The sequence below is a fragment of the Macaca thibetana genome, chromosome 1 (assembly GCF_024542745.1).
Source record: "Macaca thibetana thibetana isolate TM-01 chromosome 1, ASM2454274v1, whole genome shotgun sequence".
In the NCBI taxonomy this organism is placed as follows: domain Eukaryota; kingdom Metazoa; phylum Chordata; class Mammalia; order Primates; family Cercopithecidae; genus Macaca; species Macaca thibetana.
Window position 1 is genome coordinate 32,602,917 of NC_065578.1, and position 14,164 is coordinate 32,617,080.

The 14,164-nt window shown below is 43.7% G+C and overlaps 1 protein-coding gene across 1 annotated transcript in view; it reads right to left on the bottom strand.

Moving 5' to 3' along the window:
* CSMD2 (CUB and Sushi multiple domains 2) overlaps positions 1–14,164 on the bottom strand; it is a 653,486-nt gene that overhangs the window by 79,936 nt on the left and 559,386 nt on the right. Inside the window, exons 44-45 of the mRNA XM_050747220.1 lie at positions 12,008–12,185; positions 10,532–10,677 (exon numbers count right to left, since the gene is read on the bottom strand). Coding sequence (XP_050603177.1) covers positions 10,532–10,677; positions 12,008–12,185 — 324 coding nt within the window. The remainder of the gene's footprint in view (positions 1–10,531; positions 10,678–12,007; positions 12,186–14,164) is intronic.

The following is a 14,164-nucleotide window of genomic DNA, read 5'->3' on the forward strand; positions in this document are numbered from 1 at the left end:
GGTCTCAAACTCCTGGGCTCAAGTGATCCTCCCACCTTGGCCTCCCAAAGTGCCAGGATTACAGGTGTGAGTCACTGTGCCTGGCCATAAAATTACGAATGTCTGTTTAATGGAGGAAGCTTATGGGATACTAAAAAGCAGCAAAACAAAAATTTCCCAACTCTCACTATCTAGGCATAAGTATTGTAAAGATTTTGCTGTAGGATCTTGGGTCTTTTACAGACATGCCCTCCCTGTTTCCCATCACACACACACACACACTCTCTTACCACGTTGATGGTATCCCACTGTATCTACCATGTTATTGCTACAGAACTCTGGGGCAGGGGACATCCAAGGCTGACTCCCCATTTCATTTTGTGAATACCCTCCTTCTTCCCCTGGGGGGAAGAGGGTGAGGTGCTGAGAGAGCGTAGCCAGATTCTGGTGTGTGTGAACATGTGAACTGCTGGGCAGTGGGCAGCTGCTTTATTAATGTTAGGCAGCAGTGGGCTCAGCAGCAGCCATTGTGAGCAATGGTCCCTCTCGTCTTCCTGGGAACATTATTCCTCAAGCTGCTGGGTGTGCTGGATTGGCCTTTCATTTGAAGCTTTTATTTATCTATTTTTTTTTGAAACGGAGTTTCGCTCTTGTTGCCCAGGCTGGATCCCAATGGTGTGATCTCGGCTCACAGCAACCTCCGCCTCCTGGTTTCAAGCGATTCTCCTGCTTCACCCTCCCGAGTAGCTGGGATTATAGGCATGCACCACCACGTCCGGCTAATTTTGTATTTTTAGTAGAGATGGGGTTTCTCCATGTTGGTCAGGCTGGTCTTGAACTCCTAACCTCACGTGATCCACCCACTTTGGCCTCCCAAAGTGCTGGGATTACAGGCATAAGCCACCACACTCAGCCTCATTTGAAACCTTTAAAACCAAATTAGCTTAGAAAAAAAAAACGTGAGCTCACATAGTTCATTTGAGCTTACCCAAGGACTGAGGCTCTGCTTTTGAATCTGGAGTCCATGCCCAGCTAATATTGAAATGCCTTCCTTCACCTTTGTTTCTTGCTTGTATCTCTTTTTCAGAACATCACAAGGAGTGGTGAGTGTGGTCTAGGGAGGGAGTCCATAATCACTGTATTTTCTTGTGATACCATCACCTGAGTTTTTAAAATCACCTGCTTTTTGCACTGAACAATATAAAATAAACATTTCCCTAAATCAATGAATTGTATTCTACACGAATGATTCTTTTTCTTTTCTTTTTCGAGACTGGTTCTCATTCTGTCACACAGGCTGGAGTGCAGTGGCACAATCATAGCTCTCACTGTAACCTCAAACTCTTGGGCTCAAGTGATCTTCCCACAGTAATCTCCTGAGTATCTGGGACTGTAGGCATGCACCACCACACCCAGCTAATTTTTTTTTTTTTTTTTTGGTAGAGGCAGAGTCTCACTATGTTGCCCAGGTTTGTACATGAATGATTTGTAATGACTGTATCTTTCCCTATCTCTCTCTCTCTGAGGATATATTTTAAATCTCTCTCTCTCTGAGGATATATTTTAAATTTATAATACCTAATGTCTTACTATTTTTACATTTAGATTATTTCTAATTTCCCTGTTATAACATACCAAGCAATATCTTCATGCAAATATCTTTGCGTAATTCCCAGAAGTAGGATTACCGGGTCCTAGGTTGTATTCATTGGGAACCTTTGGATGTAAATAAATCAATTCAGGCTAGAATAAGCAAAAAGCCTCTCAGAGAAGAGAACCGAAGGGTGGATTTGCAGCCAGACTTCACAAAGGTAGAGGACAAGGAACCGAAGGGCCATCAGAAACCAAGGAAATTTTCCCATGTCTCAATCATTCTCTTTCTGCACACAGGATTCTTCTACTTTTTGGTCCACATGGAAAGTAGAAGAGCAGCAATTCATTGCACTTGGATTTTTATCTTCTCTTTTCAGGAGATGGGTCCAGGCAAAAGTAGAATCTCTTGGGTCCTATTTCAAGTTCCCAAGAGAGAACATCTGACTGCCCCTGCTGCAGTCAGCTCAGGTGTCCACCTCTGGTCCAAGCTTCTGTGGTTGAGGGGCAGGTGTGTGCGTGGAGGGGTGTCACAATGTAGAAACAGCTGCCAAGTGCCCACGGGAGAGGGGCAGTTAAAGAGAACATTATGAGTGGCACAAGCACCACAACGTGATTTGAATGTGTAGCTAACCATATTGTGCTAAGGTTTTGATATGCAATTCTCAAACCACCTATCACTAAGTGGGCATCTTCCTGCAACCTTCCTAAATGGATAATCACTTAAAAAATTATCATGACATATGTGTACACTCATGCTCTTAGCAGCGTTATTCACAAAAGCTAAAAGGTAGAAGCAACCCAACTGTCCATAGAAGGATGAACAGATGAACAAAATGTGGTCTATACTAACGTTATTAATAAATATAGACCACATGTGTGGAATGCTATTCTGCCTTAAAAAGGAAGGAAATTCTGACACATGTTATAACATGGATGAACCCTGAAGATATTATGAATTCTGCATTTTTCTTTGATTGTTACTGCTGTTGTTTACATTTGCCCAATACAATCTCTGGCCATCCTTTTATCTTTAAACTGTGTCACAGTGTCTTAGTCATGTTCCTGGTATAGCAAATATAGTTGAATATTATTTACATTAATCTAAGTGTATTAGTCCATTTTCATGCTGCTGATAAAAACACACCTGAGACTGGGGAATTTACAAAAGAAAGAGGTTTATTGGACTTGCAGTTCCACGTGGCTGGGGAGGCTTCATAATCATGGTGGAAGGTGAAAGGCATGTTTCACATGGAGCCAGACAAGACAAGACAGAGCTTGTGCAGGGAAACTCCCATTGTTTAAAACCATCAGATCTTGTGAGACTTATTCACTATCACAAGAATAGCACGGGAAAGGCCCGCCCCCATAATTCAATTACCTCCCATCAGGTTCCTTCCACAACATATGGGAATTGTGGGAGTTACAATTCAAGATGAGATTTGGGTGGGGACACAGCCAAACCAGATCACTAAGAATCTTTGTTTGTTAACAGGAAATTGAACTTTAATAAATTTACATTTTTCATTATAATTGAATGATTTTATTCCACCGCTTTATCTTATTTTGTGCTTGCTGTATCTTTGTCCTTGAATAGTTTGCTTTGTTTTCTGCCTTTTATATTTGGATTATCTTTTACATGTTTTTTTCTTTTAGTGATTTAGAAGTATTCTATTTTAAATATATTAGTGACTAAAATATATACTCAAAATCTTTATTTCTGTAGTGATCAAAGTCAGCAATTGGATAATAGATATTGATTCCACTTTCACAAAAGATAAGGACATTCTCTTATCCCTTTCCACCTTCTTGCACATTTATTAATATAAAATAATTATTTTTAGTCTTTTAAGAATTATTGTATTTGCACTGCTTTGAATTCATGTTTCCATTATTATTTAGCTTTAAGTTTGTGCTTAGCTAGTATCAACACTTCCCATTTTTATCTTTTATTTTATACATCTTGTCTATTTTGAGTTATTGGTTCATCTGGAGTTCATCCGGAGTTACAGTCACCTGGAGTTACAGTCCAGCTTCAGATAGAGTGGCACTAATTGTAAAATCTTGAATCCCTGCAAATAACAATTTCCTGCATTCACACGTGAAGCCCCCAACTTTTTCTCCCCCTTCAACATCACCTCCTTCATTTTCTGTAATCTAATGTCAAAAATTAGCCTGAGAGTTGTCTGATTTCGGTTCCCTTGAGCTCACTTGCTCAGCCTGGATTCTCGTAGATTTCCCCTACTCCTCATCCTTATAAATTGAAAAAATTGCCAGCTTCTTTTTTATTTCTCTTGGTATACAGAGAGCTCCTTTATATACATAGGTTTTCTTTCATCTCAGAAAAGTTTTTTCATTTCCATTTTGTTCCTTTCTTCCTGAATGCTTGTTATCAGTGTCTTGGCTCTTTGTCCACTGGGTCTCCTTATTTCTCATCTTCTATCTTCTCTCTACCACTTTCACGCCTCTGCCCTTCTCCGTATTTGTGTTGAGATTTTCAGGTTTGTCCTCCCCATCTTTGCATTGGTTTTCTACAGTGTTGCTTCTTCTCTCTGCTGATTCTTGTGCTGATGAAAATTATGCTATTCTGTTTCTTTTCAGTCTTACTATTTTTTAGTATCTAGTTTCCCTTGGAAATAAAAGTCTTAATTTGGAGCAGCCACAAAGGTATGGGAGAAGTTGGAAGTATAGTACAAAAATCTTTTTCCATGAACCATTTGCTAGTAAGTCACGAGCATGATGCCCTATAACCCCAGAATATCTTAGTGTATTTCCTACAAACAAGCACATTCTCCCACATAACCACAAAACAACCATCAACATTGGGAAATTAACACTGACACATTACTGCCATTGAATCTTCACATCTCATTCAAGTTTCACCTGTTTTTCCGATAAATTCCTTGAAAATTTATTGATCCAGTTTCGAATCACATGTTGCATTTCATTATCATGTCTCTTTGGTCTCCTTTAGTCTGGAATGGTTCCCATGTCTTTACTTGACCTTCAGGACTTTTACACTTTTGAAGATTGCCTGTCGGGGAGTTGACACTATGTCCTTCAAGTTAGGTTTGCCTGGTGTTTCCTCCTGATTACGTTCTGCTTATGCTTCTGCGACTGGATAATCACAGAACTGATGCTAGCTTCTTCTCACTGAGTGCTCTCAGCCAGGGTATGATTTCAATTTGTCCCATTATCGATGAGGTGGGTGTGTCTTCCAGTCTTCTCCACTTTTTTTTCCCTTTGTTATTACTGTGTGTGTGTGTGTGTGTGGTGATGGGTAGTCTGAAGTTATGTAAATATCCCATTCCTTAAAATAACTTGTAATTGGCCGGGCGTGGTAGCTCATGTCTGTAATCCCAGCACTTTGGGAGGCCGAGGCAGGCAGATCACGAGGTCAGGAGATGGAGACCATCCTGGCTAACACGGTCAAACCCCGTCTCTACTAAAAATACAAAAAAATTAGCTGGGCATGGTAGCGGGCGCCTGTAGTCCCAGCTACTCAGGAGGCTGAGGCAGGAGAATGGTGTGAACCCAGGAGGCGGAGCTTGCAGTGTGCTGAGATCGCACCACTGCACTCCAGCCTGTGCAACAAAGTGAGACTCCATCTCAAAAAAAAAAAAAAAAAAAGTTGTAATTAATGTCTGTGTGGATATACATAGTATTCTGCTTGATTCAATAGGTTACCACCATTTCTTGCTATTTTAAAAGACTTTGATTCTCAAATTATTCCCAATATGGTCAGTGAGAACCCCTCCAAGCCAGCTTCTATGTCCCTTTGGCATGTCTCCATCATGCCTTGGGCATTTCCTTACTTTCTGCCATAAGATATTCCTGGTTTGTTTTCTACTTTCTCTGCCCCAGGCTTGGGATCAGCCATTTCTTCAAGAAACCCTGGACCATTTTAGCAGAAAATGTTGTTTAGGAACCAATGCCTAGATTCAGTAACAAATGAGCTAGATGTGCTCATTACTACTGAAGAATCACCGCTCTGAAGCCTTCTCAGTAGAAAGAGCTAAGAAATGTATGTGCATACGCACATGTACTCATACATGCCCCACCCACACACTCATATTTTCTTCCATTTCTCTACACATTGAAAACCATAAGCTCACACTGATACATCCAATTCAAATTTAACACCATTGGGTATATTATAATTTTTGCTCTCTATATAGTTCTAACCCTCTTCTCTGACAGTGAGACACCTGCCTTCTATTGTCCTTAAGGTATTAACTTATTTGATCAATAACCCATCTGGAACCAAGGTCTCATTTCTGCTGACCCCTCCCTCCTCACTCTACTTGGGCTCTGACTTCCTTTGCTGGGCTGATCTTTCTCTGTGTGGATGCCCGACTTCCTCTGCTTGGGCTCCAATACCCTACATAGGTGTCTGCTCATCCTGCACAGAGCTCTGACACCTTGTGCCAGCTCCATCCCTGTACAGATACCTAAACTCCAGTTGCCCGTGCCAGGCAGCCCATCAGTGTGGCTCCCCCTGACACCCCAGCCTGGGCTACAGTGGTTCACACTCCCTCTTGCCTGACAAGTATGGATGCTGTATTAGTCTGTTCTCACACTGCTAATAAAGACATACCTGAGATTGGGTAATTCATAAAGGAAAGAGGTTTAATTGACTCACAGTTCAGCATGGCTGGGGAGGCCTCAGGGAACTTACAATCATGGGAGAAGGGGAAGCAAACATGTCTTTCTTCACATGGCAGCAGGAAGGAGAAGAATGAGAGCCCAGCGAAGGGGGGAAGCCCCTTATAAAACCACCAGATCTTGTGAGAACTAACTCACTATCATGAGAACAGGATGGGGGAAACTGGCCCCCATGATTCAATTATCTCCACCTGGTCCCTCCCACGACATATGGGGATTATGGGAACTACAGTTCAAGATGAGATTTGGGTGGGGACACAACCAAACCATATTAGATATCTTTGCTTTGTCCCAACTCACAGCTTTAGGACTGAATTGTTCAAGGGGGGAAGGGAAGAGATTTAGCTTTTCTTTTATTCATCTCTTGGCCAGACCTTTCTTTTCATTTGTGTGCTGTCTGAACATTTCACCTGTTATTTGGAGTCTATGTTATCTAGATTTATACTAGAAGAAGATGCTTCCCCAAATTTATTTCTATTACTTCTAGTTCCTAAACCATGTTTTCTTCAAGGGCATTTTTCTCTGTAATTCAAATTTCATGTTCTAATTTTTAATGTTATAAAATCTTTCACAGGTCTCCTTAAGGTGTTTTTCCTTTTTCTTATTGATCCTCATATGAAAAGAAAGTTCCTTAGGGCTGTTTGCCTGGAGAAAGGCAAAAATTCTTTCCCCAACCCCACTTTCAGTGTCCACTTTTTGCAAGTCTAGCTCCTTTTTTTCTTTAGTTCTTATCTTGAATATCCACTCTTAGGTTTTCCACAATTACTTTGCATGGAATTCTCCAGGTTTTTGTTTACTATCTTATCCTTTTATGTCTTTTGTAGCATTGGTTATGATTCACAAAAATTTTGTCCTCTTAGTTGCTCATTCTCTCTCTCTCCTTGGAGCAGGAAAGCTGTCTGGGGAGCAGACATTTCACAGAGCAGGAAGCATGAACACTCAGTAACACAGGAAAGCATGCTCTGCCTCATCACAAGCACACAAGTGAAATGACATTTCATGCATCTTCCAGATTGGTAGAAATGTAAAGTCTGCTAAAACCCCGTGTTTTCAAGGATGTAGAGCAATAGGAACTCTATTTCAGTTGCTGGGAAGAGTGTAAATGGTTATAACTGCTTCTAAGATAAATTGGGCATTACCTAGTGAAACTAAATATGTGGATATTTACAATCTCACAACTCCACACAGACATGTACTGAAGAGAAACCCTTGTAGGTGTTCACAATAAGGAATAAGCAACAATGTTCATATTGCTTGAAATGAAACAACTTAAGTGTTAACAGTAGACTAAATACATGGTTATATTTTCATGCAATGAAATCATACAGCATTGAAAAATGAGTTAAGTACAGTCACATGCACCAACATGAATTTCAAAAACTCAATTTTGAGTGAGAAAAGCAGGTTGCAGAAGAACATTTATAGAATGATTGTCTTTACATAACAGAAATAACATGCAAAATTAAAGAACATATTTTTGGAGACACAGATATGGAGTAAAATAAAAAGAAAAGCAATGAATGATTAACCAAAAGTACAGGATCATGGTTAACTCTCAGGGTAGGGTAGGGGAATGTGTTGAGGAAGGAACAGAGCTTCAAAGGCTTAGGTGTTCTTTGTCTTAGGCTCAATGATGGTGTTCATTTTATTACTTTTTAAACTGCACATACGTGTTACATATACTTTTTATATGTAGGATAAATTCCACAACTTACCAAAAGTTCTATGAGGCATGGAATGTGCCTCTCTTGCTCACTCATCCCCTAGTCCAGTGCCTCTCCCACTTGAACCTGCTGATCTGGGCACAGCAGTTCCTCCTCTCTTGCCCCAGACCCTTGCCTGCTCCTGTGGTCAATGAAGCCTTGGGCTATGGTCTAAGCTGGGAACGAATGGCTGTTTTAATCCATTCAGGCTGCTATAACAAATTACCATAGACTGGGTGACTTCTAAACAACAGAAATTTAGTCATCACAGTTCTAGAGGCTGGGAAGTCCAAGTTGAAGGGACTGGCAATTTTGATGTCTGGTAAGGGCCTGCTTACTGGTTCATGGACAGCTGTCTTTATGCTGTGTCCTCATGTGGTGAAAGGGGCAAATGAGTTTCCTGTGTTTCTTTTCTTTTCTTTATTTTCATTTTATTTTTTTGAGATGGAGTTTTGTTCTTGTTGCCCAGGCTGGAGTGCAATGGCATGCTCTTGGCTCACTGCAGCCTCTGCCTCCTGGGTTCAAGCGATTCTTCTGCCTCAGCCTCTTGAGTAGCTAGGATTACAGGCATGTGCCACCACACCTGTCTAATGTTGTATGTTTAGTAGAGATGGGGTTTCTCCATGTTGGTCAGGCTGGTCTTGAACTCCTCACCTTGGGTGGTCCACCCGCCTGGGCCTCTGTGTTTCCTAGCTCTTTCCACTGAGAAGGCTTCAGAGCAGTGATTCTGTAGGTCTCTGATAAAGGCAATAATCCCATTCATGAGGGCTCTGTTGTCTGACCTAATCGCCTCCCAAAGGCCCCACCTCCTAATACCATCACCTTGGGGGTTAGGATTTCAGCATATGAATTCTGGGGGGACCTAAGCATTTACACCATAGCAAGGGCCTTATGTCTCATCTGAGAGACAGAAGGAGCACTATGCCCTTAGGCAAGCACTCTCACTGAAAGACCTTACTTAGAAGAACTTGGAAATAAGGATGGCCTGGGGCTGTGCTGAGCCTCCTTTACCTGGTTCTGGTACAGGTGAGGGCTCAGGAATAGGAACAAGAGACCTGGCCTAGCATCAAGGTAACTTCACACCAAGACTGTCAATATCTAAATATAATACAAATAATCATGACAATGATGGCTATTAGAACTATAATTTACTGATCATCTTTTGTACTCTGTGCCTAGAGCTAAGGATTTCCAAGCATTGTTTCATTTAACTCTAAGAAGTTAAGTACTTATATTATTCCTATTTTGTGCATAATAACACTGAGGCTCAGAAAGGTGAAACAACAGACAAGGTTACATAGCTTATATGTGTCAGAGCCAAGGTTTGAACCTGTCTGTGACTCTGAAGTCCATACTCTATCACTCTATAGGAAAGTCACAAGTCAAAATGACAGAGTCTTAAAGCCTGGATCTCATTAGTGGAGCGACAAGTGTGCCCAACAAGAGGGGCATGGGAACTGAGCAGATGGAGGGGGCAGAGTCTCATTCCCACATTGCACTCACCCTGGATGATAGCTCCTGGGAATGGCAGTCACAGCTGCTTAGGCTCTTTACATCCTTATTTCTTTCTGTCAGTTTCTGTTTCTTTCACTGCCTCTTTCACAGTCTTAGTGTGTTTCTGCGAGTGCATGCAGGATGTAGTAACACTGTATAGTCACACCAGAGCAGATACTGTAACAGATACTGCAGGGGCTGGGTTCTGTTTCCAGTTCTATCTACATGGTTTTGGGCAAGTACTTGAGCCTTCCTTTGCCCCATTTCTTCATTTGTAAAATGAGGGTTAGGATATTTGCCTTACTACCTCACAGAATTCTTACAGGTCACAAACTCCAAACCTGTAATTCTACAGGTGAAGAAACTGAGGTCTCAAGTGGGGAAGGGACCTGTGCAAGGTTTCACACAGCTGGCCCCAGGTGGAGCTGGGAATAAAATCCAGCTTTCCTGATTTCTGGTTAAAATATCTGCAGTGATCTGTAAATTGCAAATATGTGCATCATTCCATAGAAGGGCACAAGTCCACAGAGAACATTCTATAAGTTTCTCTAGGCAATTCCACTATAGTAAAAATGAGGAAATATCCAGATCCCTAACTTGGGACTCATAGAAGAAAACAGGCTGCCAATAAAGACATACCTACCCTGAATTGTTCATACTCTTCCTACTCGAAATCACAATGCCTTCATTTGTGCACAAAAACACAGTGCTCCTTGAGAGGTCAGCAGAGGCCCTAGATCCCTTTGGAGAGGGAGATCGTGCTAGAAAATGCTAAGGGACAAGCTGGGGCACAGGTATAGGGACGACTCAGCCAGTGAGTTGATGTGAATGAGTGGACTTGGCACCAAGGATTGGGCTTCTGTGCCTCTCTGCCCTGGCAGTGTGGAATAGGAGGAAAACTTGCATTTACAGAACCCTGCGCTGAGAGCTCTCACATAGGCTAATACATTTAATTCTCATAACTCTGAAGACACTGAGGCTCCAAGAGGTTATTCAACTCACTCAAGGTCACTTGATCTGCAAATGGTGGAGCTGGAAGTCAAGCTCAGCCTTGACTTGAAAGCCTGGCCCTTCCCACCAGGCCAGGTTTCCATACTGACCGGAGAAAGCTATGGCGAAGATTCCCCCTGTGGCTGCATCGCGGTGGAACTTGAGCAGGACCTGGTTGGATGAGCTGTGCACTGTTTTCTTGGCCATGCTCCGGGTGAAGACACCGAGCCGTGGTGCTGTTTGCTGTGGCCCATCCCTGTACATAGGAAACAAAGTCCTGGCATGTCACTAGTCACCACAGCTGCCTGTTCCACTTGGTGCCATCGGTGGCATTAGGACAGACCTGGAGTGGGAAGCTATGATTCTTTTTGTACCAAACTTCCCCACACCATGCCCTAGATACCTCTCCCAACCATTCCCAACTTGGTCTGCCAACATAGTTGATAGAATCAGTGAAGCTCACACTGATTCCTCATTCACCTGATTCTTCACCAGCCCAATGGGCTCCTGGGGGAAATTCAGGCTCCATGGAGCAAGGGTGTGGGTCTTACCACAGGTCCTCTCAGTCTGGGGCAGCACTAGGACAGGGCTGAGGAGCTGGTGTAGGAACCTGCTGCTATGCACACCGGCTCCATTTCCTTGTCTTCCAAGCAAAGAGTATACCCACAATGCCTTCTGGGGCAAAGGATTTCTTCCCTGAAACCTTATCTAACCCCTCCTATCTGTTCCTAGCCATTGCTTGGAAATCATGCTGGAACTTAACCCGGGGCAGTCTGGGAATTTTGGAAGAGAATTCCCCTAACCCCTGATGATTCCCAGAATGGCAGTAACCACCAAACGAAGGAATTTTAAAATTATGTGCTCTTCCAAAGATCCAGTGGTTTGGGAAGAAACTGTCCAGGAAACTGCACATATCAAATGCTAATTTGTATTCCCAATTTAAAATTAACCCTTGTTATATATAACTACATAACTCAGAGCTGAGCTGTCCAATTCAGCCACTGCCAGCCACACATGGCTATTTACATTTAAATTATCAAGATTAAATAACAGTTAAAAATCAGATCCTCAGTCATATCCAAATGCTCTGTAGCCAGTGGCTACCATATTGGCCAGCATACACATAGAACATTTCCATCACTGCAGAAAGTTCTGCTGAAAAGTGCTGGCTCAGCACCAGATGACCAATGGGACATCACAAAATTTCACTTCAAATCTCTTCAATTAGTCTGGGTGGCTTAGCCCAGGTACATGTAGAATGTTGGTTTGAACTCCGGAAATACTAAGAAAAGCCTGTGTACTCACACCTATTCCCATTAACACACCTGTTGGTACTTTCCCTGGCCCTGGCAGGGCTGCAGGCTGGGAGCCACTGCCCTCCCATTCCTCTCCCTTCAAGGAGCCATAATGGCCCATTGCAGCTGAGTCCCATTCCACTATGTTTATTTGAAACCCAGGAGGCTGACAGCCTTTAAAACCACTCAGCTCTTGGTTTTTCTAAACCAATAGGTAACTGACTGGCAATCCAGTGTAGAACCCCACTAATGCTCTTATCTAATTGGCTGTTGACATGGCACCTGGCCTACCAGATGGTGATGAAATCTCCAGAGGGCTCTGTCTGCAGCAGGCTGAGGTTGAGGCGGACGCCATGGCCAATGGGCACGGTGATCAGCCAGACACAGTCCTGGGAGCTGGAGTACGGGCTAGGGAACCCCGGGGAGTACACAGTGCCGTTGGAAGAAGTGATGTTCCCGCCACAAGGGACTGCCAAGAAGGGAACACAAACGTAAGTGCAGGGCCTCAGTACCCACCTAAGAATTCAGATGGCTTCATGAGGAACTAACTCCCAGCTCCTAGAACTAATCATCCTGTCAGGGAGGTCAGGTGGGATGTGGGAGGGGAGGCCAAGCTGACGATGGCCACACCTGTTTCTACCCACCAGTCCCCACACAGAACACCCTGGCTAGCTCTCAACTGTCACCGCAGGCCCCTCTGTGTGTCTGCCTCAGCCTCCCTCTTTCTCTTTCTTATGAAGAGAACTGCCAAGAAGAAAGGATGCACTGAAGCTGTCCCCTTTCCCTTCCCAGCAATGGGAGGAAGCAGATGTTAGGGTCAGAGCTGCAGTGCTTTTGCTGGGAAGAGCTAAGAAATTGGGAAAATCTTTCTTTCTTTGATCTGCTCTTTCTAGAATGGTACTAGTGGTCTAGACTTTGAGTTGAGGGTTCCTGGGGTGAGGCTAAGGTTGGGTTCAAATCATAGCCGAACCATTTATTGAGCAGATACTCTTAGATAAGTAATTCAGCCTCTCTGAGTCTCCATTTCCTCGCCTGTAAAATGGGACTAAGAATACCTCCCCCATAGGATTGTGGTGGTGATGAGGTGAAACAATGCAGGCAAAATGTTCAGCCCAGGTGCCGGAAGAGGAGGCATTTGCTATGTAGATAAGATCCTCTCTCCTTATCTTCCTGTTCCCCAAAAGCAACACCCAATTTTAGTCTCACTGATTTAGGCCTCAGGCAGGGGGATGAAGAGACTTTGACATCTTCATGGTATTCAGAGTCAGTCACCAGGGAGGAAAACAGACAGGGATGGTGGACAAAAATCCCCAAACACCATGGTCCAGAATAATGAGTGTTGTAGCTGACACGAGGCATCGAGCAGACATCTGGACGGGGCAGACCAGACTGAGAGAGAATCCCAATAGACTCCAAGCAGAGGCCAGGGGTCCTGTGAATGCACATACATCCCGAAAGTGGTGCACAGGTACACGCCATCCCTGCTACATAAGCTGAATATCTCCTGGGTGCCAGGCACTGCCTGGGAGACAGTGGGGAGCAAGGTACTCTAGTTCTGTCCCAGGCACGCACACTACTGGGACACAGCCAAACACACCAGCATCTGTAGCACAGGCTGGACCATGTCATCATTGTGAATGCCACAGGGGTGTTTGGGGAGCCCTGCATCTGGTTTTGTAAGGATTTTTTTTGTTTTTGTTTTTGTTTTTGAGATGGAGTCTCGGTCTGTCGCCCAAGCTGGGGTGCGGTGGCGCGATCTCGGCTCACTGCAAGCTCCGCCTCCCAGGTTCATGCCATTCTTCTGCCTCAGCCTCCCGAGTAGCTGGAACTACAGGCGCCCGCCACCACGCCTGGCTAATTTTTTGTATTTTTAGCAGAGACGGGGTTTCACCGTGTTAGCCAGGATAGTCTTGATCTCCTGACCTCGTGATCCACCCGCCTCAGCCTCCCAAAGTCCTGGGATTACAGGCGTGAGCCACTGCGCCTGGCCTTGGATTCTTGGTATAATTCACATTTATACTCAGACCTAAGGGATGACTAAGGCTAAGTAGGCAAGGTAAGAGAGAGGAATGCTGTATGGGAAAGGAACAACATATGCTAAGACCCAGAGGCAAGAAAACATGGCACACTGGAAAACAAAGTATTTCAGCTTAGCTGGAACATAAAATCTGTAAGAGTGGAGAATATGGGAGGTCAGCAGGGACTATGCCCTAACCTAAGGGTCATGTGTGCTATATTAAGCGGCTTAAAATTTGCCCTAAGGGACATGGGAGAAAGCAAGAGAGTATGGTGTTAGAGAAGCCAAGGAAAGAAGCCAAGGGAAGAAGGGAAGAAGAGGAGCTTCTGGCTCAAGCCAGCAGACTGAGAAAGCGCTGCTCTTTTCTCTCTCCCGTGATGCCATAAAGAGACAAACAAGGCATGAAAAGGGAAGAAAGCCCACGATGAGGC